This window comes from Leptosomus discolor, chromosome 5 (genome assembly GCF_034619465.1).
Source record: "Leptosomus discolor isolate bLepDis1 chromosome 5, bLepDis1.hap2, whole genome shotgun sequence".
NCBI lineage: Eukaryota > Metazoa > Chordata > Aves > Leptosomiformes > Leptosomidae > Leptosomus > Leptosomus discolor.
In genome coordinates this window covers 57787059-57808607 of record NC_141395.1, presented here as the reverse complement: position 1 = coordinate 57808607, position 21549 = coordinate 57787059, and the positions used below count along the sequence as shown (strand labels likewise).

Genomic DNA, 21549 nt, shown 5'->3' with positions numbered 1-21549 from the left:
ATGACAGTACCCAGAGCTGACTGCAGACATCCAAAAGAGAGCAGGCCCACAGGAGGTCCAGGAACAGTGTGCTAGGCTCAAGTCCAGATTATTTCTTCAGTGATGCCTTCATGGCAGATTCACTACCTCAGATCGACCTGGAGTACTCCCTCAGCAACGAGCGTGGGTTTTCTCTTTCTATTCTGCTGTTTGGAGAGTTGTGACTTTAATCCTCCAGCCCAGCTGCAAAACAGCACAGGAACTCCTGTGCGCATTTTCAAGCCTCAGCTACTTTACAATTCCAGAGTTTTACAGTTGAAGCATGAGCCTCACAATAAAAGCAGAAAAAAGGAAAGCAATCAAGGAAATAAATTCCTGGCTATTTTGCAACATCCATTCCATATGTCCAGGAATATATAAGACTAATTGTGTTTTCACTGACGTCAGTCTAATCAACGATCAGTATACAAAGCTTAATGCATTCTCCTCTGGCTCACTAGGAGATACACATTAACCTTCAACAGAACTTCTAAACACATTTTATTTGATTAATGTAGTATCTCCCCTCCTTTCTATAAATACATCATGATTTTTGTATAAAAAACAAATGTAATTATAGCATGCTGTCCTCTTAATGGGTTTCTTTCCTTTAACAAGCATTTATGTAAACTTTGCTCCTTACAACCAACCATCTGTTTTCTCACTGGAAGGACCCAACTGTTCCTTGTAATCTCAGTGAATTTGTTATCCAATTGAAGGCCTTACTAAGAAAAAAAGAGTATTTTTACAAAGGTTTGCATTTCCTGAATTGATAACTGTGTTGATTAGAAGAGACAACTGTATCATTATCCTGGAGAACTGTTGCAGATTATCAGCTTTCACTGCAATGTTTCATATACTCTGAAAAATCCTAGTGTGGTATTTGGGGATACAAGAAAAATTGCATATGTAACGGGATTAGAGCTCAAAGACGTTTTCAGAAATCCTTGTGTTATGTTACAGACTAATAAATAGTTCAGTAAATGCATGGACTGTGCAAAAGATGCTTACAAGAAATTTTATCCCTCCAATGACTTAAAAAGTTTCTAAAGAAAAACATTAGTAAACACACTGATGTGTGACAGAGTCTGGGGAGAACTGACTTAAGTGCTGTTTCTGCTCCTCCCTGCAACACAGCAAACACACAAATCTGGTTATTTTCACTCAGAACAGAAAGCACAAGTAACTTGGGATATGGTGTACAGATGAATCCATGCTTTCCTCAGATAATTTTTCTGGCCTGTTCATGGATTGATTCTGTCACTCAGACAGAGGTGAGTGATTAGGGTCTTTGCAAGCTGTGTTATAGATTGTGTGATTTAAATTCCTCCTACATGGTGCTTCATTTTGTAATTTAACTGAAGAGGACCTGAAGCATGAACTGGAGAAAGGAGGTGGGATAAGGTCCTGCACTGCAGCAACCAATGTGGGTTTGTGCACAGTGGGTGGGAGTTCTTTAAGGAGTTCTCCAGAAACCATTCTCAAAACAATTAACTGTTATGTTATTTAATACTGTCTCTCTAGGTAAGTTACAATCAGAATGTAGTTATTGAGAAGGTCCTTCAGACAAGATACATTTTCTTCATGCTAATGATCAGTGCTGGTCTTTATTCTTTGCTCTATCACGTCTAAAATGCACACATATGTTTTCAGTTTCTTAAGAAAATACCATGCAGGCCCTGAGCAGGTATTTGTGTGCAGGATCCATCGTCTATTTCCCGCTGGTCTTGAAGAAGATAATGAAATGGATGCAATCCACTCCAAGAGCAAATACCCTGAACCTTGCCTGATTCCAGTCTCAGTTGGATATTCAGCATGTGCATCAATCACACAGGGAAGACTTTGAAAGTAGGATTCATATTTTTCTTTATTCATGATGAATTCCAAGTTTTCTCTCCGCCCTTCTCAAGAGTAAGCATGTGCACAGGAAGTCTCCAATGAGTTACTTGGGAATGTTACTGGGTTTTTTCCCCAAGACCTCAGCTTTCCTTTTATGAAAGGAAGAACAGACAATAGAAAAATTAATTTTATAACCATGGCACTTGGAACATAAATATTTAGTCACTGCAGCCATTTCCACTACAAGAATTGGGAATCTCAGGTCATTTCAGATTATATCATGGCCCCTTCACCTGCCAGTGGAGAAATCTCACCTACTGCTGACACCACACCTCCTACAAAGGGGTAGGAATTGGCCATGTCATTGGCACCACCCAGCTCTTTCCCCTGAACATACTGCCTGGGTCTGGGTCATGGAGGGGCAGTCACTTGGTGAACCCCCAGCAAACCCCATTCTGCAAAAGTTCTTTCCCCAGTGACACCAGTATTGGGCTGTTAGTGGAGATGATAAAGGCAGCATTGCCTGCAGGATAAGCCGACCCAACACCCCAGCTATAACACAGTGGCATGACATGGGAAGTGACATCCCTGGCTAATATGAAGGAACAGAGCCTTTGATGAGCTGGCTGATGTACTATGACCATTCACACAGAGATAAAGTTGGAGATCCTTTATTCTTAGCCCATTTCATTCCACATAAAAGCAAATAAAGCTAATTTTCTAAAAGTAAAACACAAGGCCTCATATTTGTATTCATGCAAATTCCCACAACCTGGCACTGGGATAAAAAAAGCTTCCAATTTCCTGTAACATCAGGCTTTCTGATGGTGCAATTCACCCCTTTTCACAGCTTTGGTTCTTTTTTCAGTTTTCAAAATCTCCCAATTCTCACAGGTTTGGAGATAATTAATAACTTCATCTTTTCTTAGAATTTCTTTATTTTCCCTGAAAGGGCTTTTCCACCCTGTTCAAGGAACCCCTGCTTACAACTCCTTGCTGATACAAGCAGTCTCAGCCAGGTTGCAGGAATGGGGACAGAGCAGCTTGGAAGGACCCCAGTGTAGTTATGTTTTGTTTACGTGAGCAGTCAGTGCTGATCTCTACTCCCTGTCAAGTAAGCCAAGATTTCAGTAATCTTCTAGCTGGTATTTAAGCACATTGCCATACATGCTGTTTTGCACGGGGCTTGACAAACACAAGAAAAGAAATGTGTCCCAGTCGCGAAATATATACCTTGATTCTCTCTCTGCCATCAAGTCAAGTGCACTCTGTTGATCTCAGCAGGGTGTTCAATTTGGACATTGATGAGGCCACAGCAAGCAGTGCTTCTCTTTTGCTTTGCAATATAAAGAGGCCACCACCAGTACATTTTCTCATCCATTAGGATTAAAAAAGCATTCCACAAGTAGCAGCTCAGATGCGGAGCCCGCCCCAGCTAACCGCTTTGGCTCGCTTTGTTCACGTTCTTGCTGCATATCCTGCAGAGGAGCTGCACAACTCAGTAACTCGCTGTTACGGAAGGTTCTCGGCCTTCCATCAATTTTTACTTGTAGCCCCTCTCCACTGGGGCCCCGGAGGGTGGCCGGAGCTGTACACAGCTCCAGTGGGGCTGCATAGCCCCCCACCCCCCGGCCCCGCTGTGGCAGCAGCCCCCGGGGTGCTGTGGGGAGGAACAGGGCAGGTGACAAGTGGCTCTGGGCACACAGAGCTCAAAAATGTCAGCTCTTTCTTTTAACTTTTTTTTTTTTTTTTTTCTTGAGCTGATGCCTTAAAAGTTTCATCTTCCCCCCACCGAGTCAATGGGAAGTAATTCCCGCTGTCCCGGGCAGTGCCCTGGATGCTCGGGGTGTGCGTAAACCCCACTGCCATGTGTTGGGACAGCGGGAAACCCTTCTATAACACTGTCAGTGCATCTGACATCGTTCCTTCTTTGTGTTTTAGGTAAAGAAAGGGGAGTCCGTTTACTCGGGAGGAAGACATGCTGTGTTTATAAATGCTGTCACCAACGGGGATGTTATTCTGCCTCACCAGAACCAACTAGGTCACTCGGAACTGACAAAACCACCAGCTTTCCCCTGGGCTCTGGCACTCGGGAGATTAGAACTGAAGTTGGCTTGTTTCAGTGGCGTCACTGCCTGGGACAGCACGCTGGTACAACTGTCTAGGACAAAACTAAGCTTCCAGAAGTGACCTTCTCACTTTTCGTAACTTTTTTTCAAACTATGGCACTTGTAAGACTTTTATGCCCCAAAATGTTGCTGCGTTATTACTTGTGACCTTTGATTTCATGTTATAATACAGAGAAGTGTAAAGTCTGTGCCAGTGGGATAAAAATCAAAGATTAATAACCAGCTGAATAAAACTGGTCCTCAGGTTTTGAAATCAATATTAGCCCCCAGCCAGCCATATTACTGCCATTTTAATCTTGAGCATAATGTTCGTATCGAATACTGCAGCACCTCCTCATAAGCTTTTCTCCCCAAGGCAGCACACTAGTTCCTGAAGTGCAGGCTATTCTGCAACCCGATTACATATTCTTTTCAGGAAATTTCCTCTGGCTGCTCCACCTTTTACAAGTCACTTTTTACACTGAAGTACCTCAGATCTCTGTGGTAGTATGTGGATCGCATTATGGATACTGCATTGCAATATCATGCAATGCTGTATTATATTATGTTATTCTAGATGCACCACCTACGGCTCTACCAGGAAGAAACTACTGAAACATAAGAGCTGTAGAAACATTAGCATTCTGATGTCCATTATGTTCTAAAATAGAGCAAAGTTAAATATTTATTTCCCATCTATTGATACTTTATGAGACCATTGTAAGTGTCTGTGGCTGCTGGGTGTGTGTTGGAAATGCACGCAGCATTCCTTCCATTTACCTATGTGGGAAACTGCCCTTATCATGCAGCCTTGGTGACTCCACCTGAACTCAGCTCCCCACTTTCTCCGCTGTTCGTAGGATCCCATTAAAACATTAAAATTAAAGAGCTAAAATATCCCAGAGAAATGCACTATTTTTTCCACATTTAGTCAGACATGAAATTCTGCCTTCTGAACTTATACTAACTCAAAACCGGTTCAAACATGTGAAAATGTTCTTTTAAACATCTGCCAAAACATTTAAGCTACTATTTTTTTCCTCCTTCTGAAGCCGTTTCTACTTAAGCATTGTATTCATAGTCATAGAATTTATAATAAAGTTGCATTACACAGGTAGCGAGATATGAAAAAACAACAAGAAAACTATTCATTCTCTAGGGGGATGTTTTTTCCTCAAGTAATTTCCTGTAAAGCATAATGACAAACAGTACACAGAATACATGTTGGCATGGCAAAAAATCAAAGGGTTTTTTGTTTGAACCTTATTTGAGGTAATGCTCATAGCTCATGTGCGGTTTGGTGTAAGGCATCCACCCAAAATGCATGCAGAGAAAAAAAATTGCCACCAGGCCAGCACCTATTTTCGTGTAAACCCTCAGTAGCACATGGTATCAAATCTTCTGAGATAGAACAGTATTTTTCTATACGACTTCGTAAACTAGACCTTTCAACCAGGGTGGCTATTACTCAAGGAACTACCCCTTCCTTACTTATTGCTTCCCAACTGTGTAAGCTAGCAAAAAGGTTTAGTGTTTAGTATCATCATGCATCTAAATTTCTATTCTTAATAGCTAATCTTAAAAATCTAAATATTTGTGATAGAGGAGAAAGCACAGAAAGAAAAGTGCACCTTGACACGTTATAAGTTATTGTCAGTTTGAAGTCATCCAGAAATCTGCCCTAAAAAATTTATGAAAGCAAAAGAAGCAAGGTAGGAAGAGGTGTAAATCAAGAAATACCTGCTAGTTTGAAAAGAAAAAACAGATTTTCCAGAAAAAAACTATGTGGAATTAGGGCTTTGGTGTTTAGATGTTACTAACACAATAGGTAACAAAGTCTGAAGAGCTGTCAGGGTTTTCTTTGTATCTAAGGCCAGCTAATGCACTTACTTCCCTCTTCCTCAAATATCTTTAGGTCCACTGAACAGCTAAAATATCTGTGTCCCTGTCTTTGTGGAGCCGTTGTGAAAAGGCTTCATTCAGCTGAAGGCAGAAAGATAACAAGCATCCCGGAAGAAATGTTCAAAAGCTTTCAGGTCATATTAAAACTTACTGAAGCTTCATTGCAGCCAGGCAAAGAGGGGTGTCTTTTCAATACTGTCAGTATTCCAGATACCACAGGCTGAGGACACTGCCTTCAACTATATTTTATTAAACCAGGAGCAAGAAATAGTTCAACTGATGCACCATTTTCTCAGTGATGAAATATATGTTTTATAGGACATAGAGCATTTTATATGATTTCTAGGACATAAATGTCAACCTAGCCTTTTTATTACGCTGATTGAATTTATTTAATGAGCTGCCCTACAATAGAGGCCAGCCCTGCATTTTTCACTTGCTTCTGAAGGGAATTTCAGTAGTTAGCAAATAAGCCTGGGTCTAATCTGCTTCCGTCTGCAATCATTTGAAAAATGATGCTTGGCAAACAGCTCTGCATGGCCTTGCCATCAGACGGAGACTGATTTCTCATGCCAAGAGATGGGGAAGACTGAGCAGGCCAAGAAGTGCATCGACATAACCTACAGCAACGAACCAGCTGTTTTTACTGTTGTGGCGTGTTTGCAAACCCTGCGACTATGGCAGCACCGGCTCTGGGAAAGCTGCTTTTCCTGCATTGCTACCCAAGGGATTGAGACAAGATCGTCAAAGACAGGAGAGGAACTGAGGGCTTAATGCGTCTCCTCCTCACCAAGTCTTTCCCTTGGCTGTACAACTGGGTGTGGAACAACCTCTGGGACTGCTGGTAACCCATTAAAGCTGTGCCTGGAGAGTTAATTCCTCACTCACGTCCTATAACCCTCACAAGGAGGAAAGAAGTCTTTCTAGTACCTGATAGCACCTGCTGGAAAGGTTTCAGCTCTCTGCCAGGCAGCCCAGGATACTACTGACAAACAATTATCTGACACGCAAGGAACAGCAGTGACGAGAACAGCAGTGACGAGAACACCCGATTTCTTCATGAAGCAGTGGCCAGAGATGATAAAACATGATTTTCCATGCAGTGTGGTCAGAGTCCAGGCAGGTCAGTGGTCCAGCCCGAGCCCCCTTCACCAGTGGGGCCTCAGCGCTGCAGTGTCCACTCCAAAGTTTGGGGGGGAAACCCCTTCAGCTCCAGGGATCTTCACTCCCCACATTTTCACACACACACGCCCCTCGCCAAACCCCTTGCTTTCCTTCAGACCCTGGTAAGCCCACCCGTGCTCTGTATCTCCTGCCCCCACCCTTAAACACCCAAACGCTTCATTCCTCAATTTAGACACTGTCTAAACACCAGCTTCTCCCTCGCACGGGTTGTTAGCAGCGGGGAAGAACCCTCGGGGGGTTATCTCCAAATAAACCACCTCTTGGGCTGCGAGGGGCAGCCTTAGCCGCCGCTATGGGCAGCTGCTCCGCGGAGGGGGATGCCCATAGCGGCGGCTAAGGCTGCCCCTCGCAGCCGGTGCCGATGGATCAGGACTGGGGAACACCCCCGGGGAGGGTGGGGGGCACTTACCAGGTACCAGACGCCGAGGATGATGGTGCCGGTGCGGACATGGCAGCAGAGGCAGCAGCTGTTGGAGTAGAAGCGCGCCCAAGGAGAGCTCAGCATCTCCGCGGCTCCTCCGAGCTCCGCGTTGCTCCTCCACGCTTTTCGCTCCGCGGAGGCGGGATCGAGACCGCGGTTGGGGCCGTCCCTCCCGGCGGGCGGGACCGAGAGCGGAGGGACCCAGCCCAGAGGGCGGGGGGGTGCGGAGGGACCCAGCCCAGAGGGCCGGGGGGTGCGGAGGGGTAGTCCCCCGGTTCCCCCCACCGCAGGGTGGGAGCTGCACCTCTGCAGATGGCGGTGCCGCCTTCAGACCTTTCGTACAGGCACTAACACCAGCCGAAAAAACGTACTTAGTTATTTGAGACTTGTATCATTCTTAAGAGGAAAGAACGAAGGGAATTCTGCCAGGAGGTCTGTATGCCCAGCCTGACACTAAGAATAATTTATCTACTGCCATCTCTTTTGGCTTCCTACCAAATTGCACAATTTAGCATCAAAATATAACACTGAAAACTACTCAAATGTTTCCCTATATAGTTGCTTTGGGGGTCTTCTTTATATCATACATATATCTGCACAGAACAGGAACTCCAAGATAAAAGCTAACTTGGCACACAGGAACATATCTAACTATGCCTTATCCCTACTTGTAAAGCCACTACAGTAAATTAAATTAAAGATACTTTAAGTAGGAACTTTACATAACCCCTGTTCTTAGTTTGTCCTTATAAAACTTTTAGGGCTTTGAGCGTTGGGTTGTTTTTGTGCACAAAGAGAAAAGCCACTCGGCACTGAATTTATAATTTTGACTTGTATGCATAATCCAAATATTGTATTTTCAAGATTCATATTCAAAAATGACGCTAAAATTCTAGTAAAATTCTAGTAAAATTCTAGTAAAATGAAACATCCACATTGACAGAACAAAAATTTGAGAGACCAAAGGAAAATCTCAACCAATGTGGTCTGGATTATCTCACTGGTAACCTTGAGAGACCTTGTCCTTTAATAGCAGAAAGTAAGCAAGTTAGAGACTAAACCCTTGCATGTACAACTTGAAGTGTACATGGAATGTAAGACTATATGCTTTATGAAGGTTATCTGACCAAGGACCTGACCTTTTCAAAGCACAGGGGACAATAAGTAAAGGGGGATGTGATAAACAAGGACACACAGACGAAATCCTGGTGGACAAGAGACAATGGAGACAATGCCAAAGACCAAAAGTCTCCAGTTACTGATTGATGGGACATTGAAGAGCTCTAGGTACAGCTTTGGAAAGGGTCACCTGGACTTCGTAACTGATAGGAAGGGGCAAACAAGAGGAACATGAGGATCTGTGATATTTGAGAGGGACTCTGCAAAACTTAGGAAGGAATGATTAGAAGAAGGGGATCAGGAAGGAGCAAATGGGGAATCAGACAGAAATGGGTATAAAAGGGGTCAACTGTGTGTAAAGTACACTTGTCTGACCAAGCCCTGCACCTGGCCACCCTCTCTTAACTGTCTCTCTGTGTAGTCTCACTCTCCACACAGCGTGCGTGTGGGAGGGCAAGGAGTAAGTAGCAGCTACTGGGGATCGATGTAAGCAAGGTGAGCGAGGGGTTCAGCGCTGGCGGCTGGACTGGGACCATCGGTCACAGTCTGGGTGCCTGGGCTGTCTGCGGGGGGTGAGAGTCTGTATCTGCCCCAAACCGGGTGGGTGGGTGTTATTCGCTTGCAAGGTCAAGCTGGACCAGCTGGTCTGTACTTATGTCTTCTGCGAGTCCTACACGTAGGAGGCACAGCTGAAGGCAGCACCTTGTCTATGGCCATCTGCAAGCCATCGCCGTCGGTGTCCTGTGCCTGCAAATGGGAAAGCTGCACCAGCATCCATTAGCCTGGGATGGGAAGAACAACCTGGGCTCCAGCAGCCAGGCAGGAGGAACCCCAAGCCCTGGAGCTGCTAGAGGCAGTAGCTGCTTATACCATCTCCCAGCACCGCTCTTATCTCTGTAAGGAGAAATGAATTGCCTGTCTTCTTTTGCCTATGGTTTCCCATCAATGACTTTAATCTGGATATCCTCAGACAAAAAAGGAAGGAAGAATGAGAAGGTGAATACTAATTACTTCAGAGCAGTTTCCTGTATCATTATTAATTTCCATTCAAAAAGCCTGGTAGGAAAGGTCAGGAAAGATTAGGCTTCGTATCACACTCCTAATTTATAACCAACTCTAGAAGTCCAGGGAAGTATAAAGGTGGATTTTAGAGAAATTTTGAAGCCCTATCTCCTCCTTTCTATTTTTATTTCTGCGACACACTACATGCTTTGCAGATGGAAGACCTAGTCCCTGCTCTGCAGCAATTATAGTCTTCAGCTCTCATCAGCGACTGGCACAAGCACTGCTGTGCCCTTGCATGGAGCCCCACTGGCTCTGAGGATACCCCCACACTGACCCCAGCTCACTCCCCTTGCTACCAGCTGTGGAAGCAAAGACATAGTGACAAACTGAATTAAAACCAAAAGGTGCGAGGGGCAGTAAAAGGCCAGTGGTCACAACACAGATTGCAGCATGAGGGGCTCCAAGGCACACCAATCCATATTTCTGGCTGGCAAACGTATTTTGAGAAGACACTTTGGCTGCTGCAGGTCAAGCGTGCAGCTTTGTCTGCAAAACCTCATCCAGAGGAAAATTTGCTTTCCTGCCTCAGCTGTGAGCAAGCTCTTTGGAAGGAGAGTTGGCTAGCAGGACATCGGCACCTGGCAGTAGTTTGTCGATGGCAGTTGCTGGCACCATGTCGGTCTCTTCCTTCGAGGCCTGACCACCAAGACATGCAGCCCACCGCTGCCATGTGCCCCATCCGCCAGCAGTGATGCCAAACAGCCTCCAGCAGCCACTGCTTAGCAGAAAGAAATCCACTTACTGGAACTGCTACATGAACCTTTAAAGGCCTTAGAAGTGAGAACTCCAACAGAAATGAAGTGCTAACAAATATACAAAACTCAGTGTTTACTGATTTGTTTCAGAGCCCAACTATTGCCACAGCTACAGATCCATAACCCCAGCCACCGTAGCTCAAGCCTCCGTAGCCTTATAAAGCAAGAAACGACAAACGCATCATATAGCGATGGCTGTGAATCCATCATATCTGATCTTACAGCCAGAATGGTGGAATATCATTTAAGATGCACCAGTGATAACTCCTGAACTGGATGAGACCTGAGTTTTGTAAAGGTTCCTAGAGGTACAAGAGACAATCATCTTCATACATCAAACTTGAAGAGGACCAGTCTTGCTGCCTTGCCCAGAAGGTGGTACAAACCCAAGTGAATAAACAGCCTGCTCAGAAGCACTTGTTTTAGTTGTGCTGAAAAAATAGATGATCTTTCCAGTGGGATCCATGATAGAGTAAGAAATTTTTCCAAGTGAACATTTGATTCTGAAATTAAACACAGCACAGGGTCAAAACCTCACATGCCCTTGCTGAGCCACAAGTCAGCGTGTAGGTTGTAGGACGTATCCAGAAAAGAAATGCAGACTCATGGCTCTCACCTGCCCCTCCTTACCACAGCTGAGCTGTAAATCACTAAACGCATTTCGTACAGCCAGTTGTTCCTCGCTCTCACCCTGAGAGCTACGCTAGCGAGCTGGGGAAGGACCCAGCCCAGCTTCAGTTCATTGCCAATTCTTCTCTGTGCTGCAAGCTGCTAAAAAAATCCAGTATATTCTGTGTCCTGCTTCTGCTCTGCACTCCCCCATGATATTCTCACTCCAGGGGACAACTTCACCCTCCTGCTAGAGGATGCTCTGATCCATTTGGCATTTTCTTGTGCTTTCTAGTGCTCACTAAAATTGGTTATTGGTACTCCTCTTCCCAACTTTTTTAATACCGATCTGAACAAGACTGCTTGAAGAGGATAGGTGGCTTGGAAGCTGCCTATGATTCCCACCTTCCGTTGCAGTCCGCAGCAATTGTGGAGCATAGTTCAACTGGCCTTGAATAATTCAATTACACTGTTGCCCAGCATTGCCTGTGGCACATACACAAAAGGGCAACTCACGGGAATGGCATCTGCTTGTAGGATTAGCCACGTGCTCCAGAGTGACCAAAGAGGCTGTTAATTGTTTTGTATTTGGCCAGGTTAAGACAAGATAAGAAAAGGGTTAAACATTGTCCAGTAACCAAGGTCTGGGTATTGTCCTTGGGCACAGGGTGGTGACAACACTGGGAAATTGACTGTGATTGTAGTGAAGAGTCATTTTAAGAGCCCAGCTTGTGTTCAGCTTGCTTCAGAGCCTGTGTTTCAGGATGGCTGCGAACAATTCAAGTATTCAGGGCTGCAGAAATATTTAATGCAACAAAGTTTAAAAACCACCCGTGCTTTCTAAAAAAAAAGTAACCCTCTAAGAAACATCTGACTCTGCCACAAAGACTAGACAACATGCAATGAGATAGGACTGCTGCCACTGTTTACAGTGGGTTCAAGAGGTCACTCATTCTCCTGGTTTGTGTAAAGTTGGTTAAGTGAGAACAGGATTTTTCTCCAGCATGTTACCACTCTTAGAAGCCTATAAAAGAGCCATTGCAATGGCACAGCTTGGGGTGCAACCACTTGCACAAAGCAAGTAAAATTTTCATGCTCCAGTACCAAACAATGGACAACAAATTATTTTCCTTTTATCTATCTTTCTTTTTAAGTTCTGCTTTGACCTTTAAAAATTGTTGAGAGAAAAGCCTGGACCTTTTTAGCTCACTTCTGGGATATTTTGTCATGATTTGCCTTATAGAAGATAGTGATTCTAATCTCTTAGACAGCTGATATACATTTTCTTTCATGAAGGTAAACTGCATTTGCAACTCTACCTCCCTTCCGCCACAGCTTCATAATTGTGTTTTAAAGTTGCTGATTTTAAAAACTACATCACCACATCATTAAAATATTTTGATATGTTGCCCTCATAAATCAGAAAAGCCAAGAGTTCAAATGTTCTCCAAAAAAAAGCTCACCTTACTGCTTTCTTCCTTTTCCCCTTTTATGACTTGAAAGCCTTTCAGTTTTGTTGTGAAGATACAGGACTCACAAGAAGGCTGGTGAGCTCTGGTGAGCTCTTTTCCTTGCAGCCTTCGCATTCATGCTAGCCTCGCAGATCAATTTTAACATTTTGGATGAGAAGAAGCCATCTGTGCTACATTCACTAGAAACCTCAAAAATAGTTTAGGCAATTATCTAATTATCTGCCTGGCAGCAGATTTGCAATTTGGTAACGTTCTGGAAGCCTTTCTTCAGTGTCAGATACAATGTGTTATCCATGGGCTGCAGTCTCCTCAGAGGCATACCTGCTCCAGCATGGAGCGCCTTCTTCCAAAAGTACATGCCCCATTATGTTCCCAACAATGTCTCCTTCCATGTGTCTCTTCCATTTCTCCTCAGGTGGCTCTTTTGTGTCTCCTCCCTTTCTCCTCTCCCTTGCGCCTGCTGTTCTTTTTTAAGCACATTTGCACAGAGCTGCCATGGGCTCCCCTCACTGAAATTTTGGTGTGCAGGAGATATTTACAGTGGAGTTAGAGCCATCTGGCACTGGCTGTGACCAGCACAGGGAACAGCATCCTCCCACACAGGGCACCCCTGCAGCCCTCAGCTACCAAAATCCTGCAATTTATGCCAAATATATTCCACTCCTAGAGTTAGATGATGGGGTCAGCACTGTTACAAACTGAACATAGGCTTACTACGGGAGTCCATCCATCCTCCCTGATGACCAGGTTACAGGGCTTAACACTCTAACAGACTGGACGAGTATCTCTTACAAACTTCACCTCTTGCCCCTGCAAACCACAAAGCCAAGAATATAATGTCTGTTTAAGTAATTTACTATATTTTAGAAAAAAAAGCAAATAATTCGTATGATATGAGCAACAATTAAAACCACTGCTGAAGGTACCAATAGGCTCATGAATCCTATAGCAGTGGGGATTTATCCAGACCTGAAGAGAGCAGTAAACAGTGTTCTCTCGATGCAGTATGGTCACTTCTTTCTTTGGGGAGTAAAATTCACACTAGACAGATTTAATCTCTTGCTCCAATTCCTCCGACAGCATTAGCAGAGCTCTGACCTTTCCCTTGTGCAAGTCTTCAGCTCACGGTGCCAGATTTCTAGAGGACCTTCCACCCTACTCTGCCATGACCTCTCCCTTGTCTTTCCAGAAGATCTGTAAGTCTCAGCCTGTAAGGTGAGAGCATAGATAGTTTTCGGCCTTTCTTGACACTTTTTTCAAGGTCAATCACACTATGGGATTTCCCGTATTATTCTTGGCCACGCTACTAACAGCATTGTCTCTCCTGCATCTTCCCCACGTCTGATAGGTATAGATCCCACCTTGACCAACAGGATTTCCCACCAGCTCATGAGGTAGTCATCCAGGGCCATTTGTAACTGTGTCTAGCTGTCAGGGCTTTTGGGCCATGGCATTAGTGTTCACCACTGTTTCAGGGTCCCTTACCTGTAAGGGGACCTCTGGCAGTCAAAGCAACTGCAACTCCTTCCCAGCCCCTTCACTGAGGCATCTCATTGGTGGGACTGGGAGAGTTGGACCATTGCTCCACATTTCCCTCCACCAGCAGACCCCAAAGCCCTCCTCTGTTGTGCAGGGCAGTATTTAGAAGTGGTATAGGCCCTGGACTCCTCTGAGCTCTACTCTTTCAAGTCATCACCCATTAGCTGGCCATCAACCCAACTCCCCCATGTTACCAAGGGGTCTCAGTCCCTCCAGAGCCACACCAGGAGCACATGTCAAGCCCTAGGTGCCCCATGGCAGCACAGCACACTGATCTCCTGGGGTTTCACAGCAGGACCAGATGTTTGGGGTTGGGGTGTAACTGCATCCTTTGGCTGCTCCTCCCTTCTTATGTGTGTTCCTCAGCCCCATGTGGGTCACCCTCTCAGCTCACTGAATAGTTTCTAATAAAAGCACACAAGGGTTTCACCTGAGGCAACTATTTAAAACAAAACTGAGGCGTACTAATTAGCCAGCCAGCCACCACACAAGAGTGTCTGTAGATAGCAGGTCCTGCAGTCACTAACCACCAGAAACCCTGGCTGTGGTTCATAATGGAGGTTTTCTCCCTCAGGGTTTGACAGGAACTATCACCATTCTCAACTGCTGCCTAGGGGCATTGCCAAACCAGAAGATACAATGGGCCTGAGAATTTCAAGTGTCTTGTAGTTCTGTCTGGCTCCGGTCTTCATCACTGGGGGACACATACGTGTTTTTTTCTTCTTAAACACCCAAATGCAGAAGGTATAGATGGAGGAAATTCATACAGCATAAATGAACCTTAGCATAGTGGTACACAAGAACTATTTTGTTACAGAAGCAGATTGCACTGATCTTGATTAAAAGAAAAATAAAGGCACAATAAGTTTATTAATTTTGAGCATTTAGATGACTCGCTAGAATAATTTTTGGTTAGTAATAATTTGCAAGTTCAACTGCCAATGCAATTTTGACTGAAGGTAACTGATGTTAGCAAAAATGCTTATGAGATGAATACATGAAACTAAAGTATATAAAGTCAAACAGACTCTGAAAAGTACATCTAAAGATGGAGTATGAGATGTTAAAAGCATGTTTACTCTTTGAAACTTTCTGCCCTGCAGCTTTTCTATACTACTAACCAGTACCTTAGCAATAAAGAACATCAATTCTCTCTCCTTTTGCCTTGGGAAGTCTGTGAATTTCTGTCATAACTTTAGTTCTCCCCACTAAACAGAGCTAGTGAACCTTATACCCCAACCCACACCCTGGGGGGTGGGAGAGCTTTGGCTTTTCCCCTGCACTGGCTCAGTGTCCAAAGGCACTGAGAAGTGGAGACATCACCACTAATGTTGGTGGCTTGGTTCCAATCCTTATCAACCAAATTGGTAAACACAGGTGTTGTATCCAACCTAAACTCCTCATCTTTTTCTCCATCAGGCTAACGAGCCCTTTAGCACCACCTGTCCTCGTAACTTCTACTCTACAACGAAATCTTCACCAAATCTTTTTGATAGATTAATTCTCTACTCATCAGGCACTGCCTTCAGTTCTTTGAGTACACTTATTGCTTTTCTCACTAGTGTGGGGACCTAGCCAGTTTAGTAAAAGCCTTTAAAACTGCAGACATCGGATATCACAGCATTTATTTAATTGATGAACACAGGATTGCGATTGTATCCCCCATCCTCTTCACCACTCGGATTCAAACACCCCAGAATTTACACTTGTCCTTTTACTACAGCAACCCAGAGGAAGGTTGTGCTCAGAGTTTTTTTGGCCTTCTGGCCAGAACGCTTGTGCTGGACGTAGTATTATGGTGACTGGTACAGATGGGTACATTTTATCCATAGCCTGTAGCCAATTATAGAACATGAAACACAGCATATGAGGATGAGATGGATCTGTTGGATAAAGAGGTGGGTTGTGTGCCAGCAGTGTCTTACTGCCTGCCAGATTGCTTGAGCAAAGGAAATCTCAGTGACAGGTTTTAATGCTGTGTTGAATTTGCAGTGAGAGAGGTCACAGGTCTTTGATTGATAGGAGAGGCAGACCTTCTAAGAAAAGCTAATATACATCAAATAGTATTTACTTCCTTTTAGTTCCATTAGTTAGATTAGTCAATGTTGAATTTATGGATTCATTTGAGTATGGCTCAACACTGGGAATGTTGCCAGATTTTGCTCCCTTTTTCATTATGTAATTATGGGCTGTCCTCCGCTTTTTTTTTTTTTTTAAAAAAACCTTTTTTTAATGTAAAAGAATGTAGATATTCCTCCAGTTTTGTTCATCAAGCAGGTTCTGTTTACACAGTTGTTTGGATTTTTTTTTTTACTTATATCTAGAAGAAGTCATGATCATTTTGACTTTTATTAACAATCTCAGTCTACTGATAAACCATTTTCTTCCATCCTAGTGAGAACCAACACTGATTTTCAAGTACAGTCAAGAGGAATTAAAACAACACATCTTCCATACTTGTAATTTATTACTGCCTGTAAGTTACACAGCAAACACTTCCCAGTTTGTCTTTTTGGATGCTACTCGGGTTTCAAGCAGTAACTCACCACTTCACTTGGGAGCCTGCTTAGATTTTTCCTGTGGTCTGTTTTGTTCTTTAGCACATTAAGCACTAAAAACCTGAGCTTTCATCAGTCTGTCCTGAGTCGCCTTGACAGTTGACTTGATGAGCACATGACAGGGACTCAAACAGTTAGACAGTATTTGCCTTTTCTGCAGCCCATGGAGAGGCAAACTGCAAGTACTGTACACGCAATGTAACACCTTTCATACACACCGTATATACTACAGGTCCTTGGTATGTCCTTCATGAAGTACAGAGATACAGCACAGATGGATTTGCTACTTCATGAGCAAGGAAAACACTTATTTTGAGTGCTGGTAGTGCAGAAAGCTTAATTGGATGAAGTTTGTCCTGATTTATAAATCTTTCATATGTATTGGGAAATGCAGCTAGGAAAATTAGATTGAAAGCTACATGAGATGGAGCCACTAGCATCAGGTTGTACGTGTAAGTGGGACTGAAGCTCTCTAGCACTATAGGTTTTATACAGTCTCTTCTAAAGAGAGACAGATCAAGGCTGTTAATGTTCTTCTAATTACAAAAACCAAAGATAACTCTCGGCTTCTTTTCATCACAGGCTCCTCCAAATGTCAAAAATGTCCCCTTAGGATCCCTCATACCAGAAGTAAGATTGATAGTTTAAATAATAAGCCTAATTGTTAATCCTCCACTTTATAGCAAATAGCATCACAAATACCAATATAATTCTAATGAAATAGCATTATTTGGCAACTGATCCCCAAGTGCAGCGTACCCCTGACTTCAAAAAGCATGTCTCACACCCACACTTCTTTCTACTGTGTGTCTCTATATAGGTTATCAGTATAAAGAGTATTACTGTGTTGTGACTATAAAACACTTTATAGACACGTACATCTGAACATATTTGATTACTGTCTGAAGCAATTTTGGGAAATCCCAATGGAGTCAATGCTGCAGAGATCTCCCAACTCACACTGGTATTCAGTAATAGACTGGCAAAAGCACAGAGACAGTTTAATTGCAATAACACACAATTCTAGCTCATCATCTCTGTTGTGACTCATTTGGTATCAAACACCTATGTACATCTATGTACAAACCTTTGCAATACAAGTGGCTTAGGCATGGCATATGGAAACCCCACCTCTGCAGATCAGAACAATACGCGTTTGTCTCTTTGGAGAGCAGCATCTCCTATTCTGTACTAACTCAGCATCTCATTCGGTTTTGATTTATGCTGTTTTCCTGCTAGAGCTCAGGTAACACGCACTGACTTGAGATTTCAACTGCCAAATTCAGCCCGAGGTTTATGATGGGTGTACATGAGTACACTCCCAATTTGTGAACTGGTGAACTTTTGGACAATATTTAAACTGGATGTGAAAGTGCTCTGAAAATAAGTAAAACTTGCTGAGGCAAGTTGGTAGATATGTAACAGTACAATGCCGTTACCACACATTCTGCAGCCTCCTTACTGCGTGCTCTTGTAGTGAAGTGCCTAACCCCATTTGCTCAGCTTCTCAGCATCCAACTTTCTTTTCAACTCTATCACAAAAAATACTGATCACCAACATGACGTTCTCCAAAACTAAACTTACTTTGAAAATGCAGATCTGCACATTTTCTCCCTTCCCCTTTGATGCTTAATGTATATGAGCCCTTAAACTGCTTAACTCCCACACAGGCCACCTTAATACTTGCAAGCTAGTCAGCACCCCTTGCTGGGAGTTTTTACCATGCTGAGGGAGATGTCCTTAAAGCCCTGGCAGAACACCCCACTGATAGCTCACATCATTTGGAGCAGGGCTGAGACACTGGTTTGCCACAAATAAAGAACACAATTTGCAGTTAGCAATTCTTCCCGCAGTTAATCGGTCAAATATACCTTCTTTGAGGTGGACTGCTCAAGAAGTACTTGGAACAATTAAGTCTAAAGAGTTTAAAGCCTCAAACTGTATCATGTACTCCCTGCAGCAGCAACATGGAGCAAAAGTAACACACTTTCTGAAACACAACGTGTGGTGCTCTCAGGAGATGTCAGCATTACGTTAAACCTTCACATAAGAAAACGCATTCCAACATGATGTTGTCTGGCAGCACAGAGCAATGGATCCCAGTGGCATACTAGCACGAAGTCAAGATTTTCAGTGATGGAATTATAAATGCAAAGTGAAGCACCTGCTTCCACATATTCACCTTGCGCTGTACGACAGACATTCTGCCTGTAAGTGACTTAGCAAAAACCTGTTTTCTGCTGTGACACACATGACTTCTGACCTCAAGTTTCCTATAGCACAGGGTTTGGATGACGTGACTCCAGAAATCCAAAACAGAGGGCACTCCTTGGCTATGTAAAACCTGCCCCTCTCAGTCACCACCATGCCAGACCTGGAACCCTTCAATTTCTATCAGAGTCTACAAAGTATTTTTTATATTCAAGGCAGTAAGAGCTAAAGTGTCTTAATCATCACAAAACCAATCACCAAATCTACTGTTCTGCATGCCTTCTAAGGACTTGCAGTAAAAGACAGACTCTGAAAACACCATAAAGAAGTTCCATAGTTAACAGCAGTCTGCATGACTTGGATGACTTTGAACCGCCTCTCTGGAGTATATGAATATAAAATAGCACAGTATTGATTTTCCAGCTCAGTTCTTCCAAGTGCTGAGCATCCTGAGCCCGCTCCAGAAAAGCGCTTAAAATACATTTTACTACTACTACTGTTCAAAAGTGTTCAATCCCTACATCAGATCTGAGTAACACTTTTTTTTTTTTTATTACAAAGTCCCACCCTGCCCCCCCTTTTTTTTTTGTGGTTTTTTTTTTTTTTTGACTAAATCATCACATTAGTTCAGAGCAGACGGCTCTCTGAACCTATCCTGAAACCTGCAGAAGAGAATTCCACCAAAAAGGAAGTAAATATTTCAAAAGTCTACTATGATTAAGACTTTTAAAAGTTTTAAAAATAATCACCTAAGCATGACTGTGACAGAAAAAAAAAGGGAAGTTACCTATGAGAGGGGAAAAAAACCCCACATTAAAGACAACTGTGAAAGTCTCTTTCTTAAAGTAACACCAATATTAACCCCACTCTAGATAGCCCATAGACACGATTTAGAGCAGAAATACGAGTGCCAGCTGGAGCACTGCCGCAGCCTCAGCCTTATTTAACTGCTACTCTCGCACCTTCTGGAGGGAGTCAAACAGACAGCGCCGGGGCAGGTGGACTGGCACTGCTGCTTAGGGTGTTGGCCAGGTCTGCAAGAGTGCACGAGTCACCATACAGTCTCAGATTTGGTTCTGGAAGTAGCTATTCAGACCGTGCTGGCAAGCACGGAAGAAGAGATTTATCAGAAAAGATTTCAAAGACCTTGAAAGACACTAGCTTTCCAGCCAAGCTAAAGGCCAGTGTAGCTAAGACACAAAACTGGAAGAAAATAGTTCAAGACATGAAAAATGATGCTGGCGTGGCAGGGTTACTTGTAACAGGTCACTTGAAATAGGCACCTGAGGTAGCCGCCTTGTCCTGAACTGTCCCTGGCAAAACTCAGTTGGGTCAAGATTATTACAGTCTTTGTTTCACTGCATGTCTAGGGTTTTTTTTCCCCCCCATGCTATCAGAAAAGTAAATACTGATGGATTACATTCCTTTGTAATTCAGAAGCATCTAAACTCTGTTGGTGGTTATGAAAAGGACACTGTTTAACACTGCATTAGTGTAAAGCAGTACAGTCTTTGAAGGAGAATGTGCAGATCTCCCAAACTCTGAACACAAACTTCTGCAGAAAACCACTTTGAAAAGTTCACACAGGGTTTGACTGAGAGAAAATCATAGAATCATATCATAGAATGGTTTGGGTTGGAAGGGACCTTAAAGGTCACCCAGTTCCACCCCCCCTGCCATGGGCAGGGACACCTTCCACCAGACCAGGTTGCTCAAAGCCCCATCCAACCCGGCCTTGAACACTGCCAGGGAGGGGGCAGCCACAGCCTCTCTGGGCAACCTGCTCCAGTGTCTCACCATCCTCACAGGAAAGAAAATATAGCAATTGAGGTATGTTTCACATATACCACAGAAAAATCCAAACATATGGAAAGCCAGGTAGCAGTCCTGTGGAATTTTATAGTAGTCTGTGTTTTCTGTTCATAATTTTACTACGTTCAAACAATAAAGCAGCATAACCAGCCAGCTTCACTTTGGCTTTTTTTTTTTTTGTCTTTTAAAGGGAATCCCTCTTCATTGAAATGTAAACTTTTTTTTATGTTTACTATGAGATATCTTCTGTGGATTTCACAGTCCCTCAGTTAAGGGAAAAGATGCAGCTCCAAAGTTGGTGGGCATAGGAGGACCCTTCACTGGGTTACCTTGCAAAACAGATGCCTGTACGAGGAAGTTGTTACAGTCTCCCAAGTCTTCTGGAAGAGAGCTCCACCACAAAGTTACCTTCAAAGACTTCCTCCCCCTCTCTCTCCCCCCCCCCCCCCCCCCCCCCCCCCCCCCCCCCAAGATTGGATAAAAATCTAGAAGGGAAGCTTAAGGAAAACATTCTGGCTGCAAAAATATTTCTGCCAATTACATTTTGATGTTGCAATACTTCAAGCTTACAGTCAGGAGGAGATTACCTTGCCAGTCATAGCTTGCCTGTTGGGTTCGAAAAAGCAAGATGAAGAACTAACAGATGAACCAAGCACAAAGAAAGCAAGAGTTCTGGCACGCGCTAGATCCCCAAAATACCTCAGCTCCCAAGGCATGGATTATTATGGATACCTGGAGTATCACCTGTTTCAAGCAGCCCTTCTTTTCCCAGGCAAGCACAAAGCAATAGCGGTTGACATGGATACAGCCACATTTGGGAGCCCTTCAGGACTTGTACGTGTGCAGATCAAACGACAACAAATGTGAGGCGGCTCAGAGGAAGGGAGAGTGAACTGAACAGCCTGAGCTCCTCTCAGCCTTCTGTAAGGCAATTC

The 21549-nt window shown here is 43.7% G+C and overlaps 1 protein-coding gene across 1 annotated transcript in view; it reads right to left on the bottom strand.

The window, feature by feature from the left end:
* The window catches only part of LAPTM4B (lysosomal protein transmembrane 4 beta), a 58779-nt gene extending 51222 nt beyond the window's left edge, over positions 1-7557 (bottom strand). Inside the window, exon 1 of the mRNA XM_086465695.1 lies at positions 7462-7557. Coding sequence (XP_086321821.1) covers positions 7462-7557 — 96 coding nt within the window. The remainder of the gene's footprint in view (positions 1-7461) is intronic.
* Between the last annotated feature and the right edge of the window lie 13992 nt (positions 7558-21549).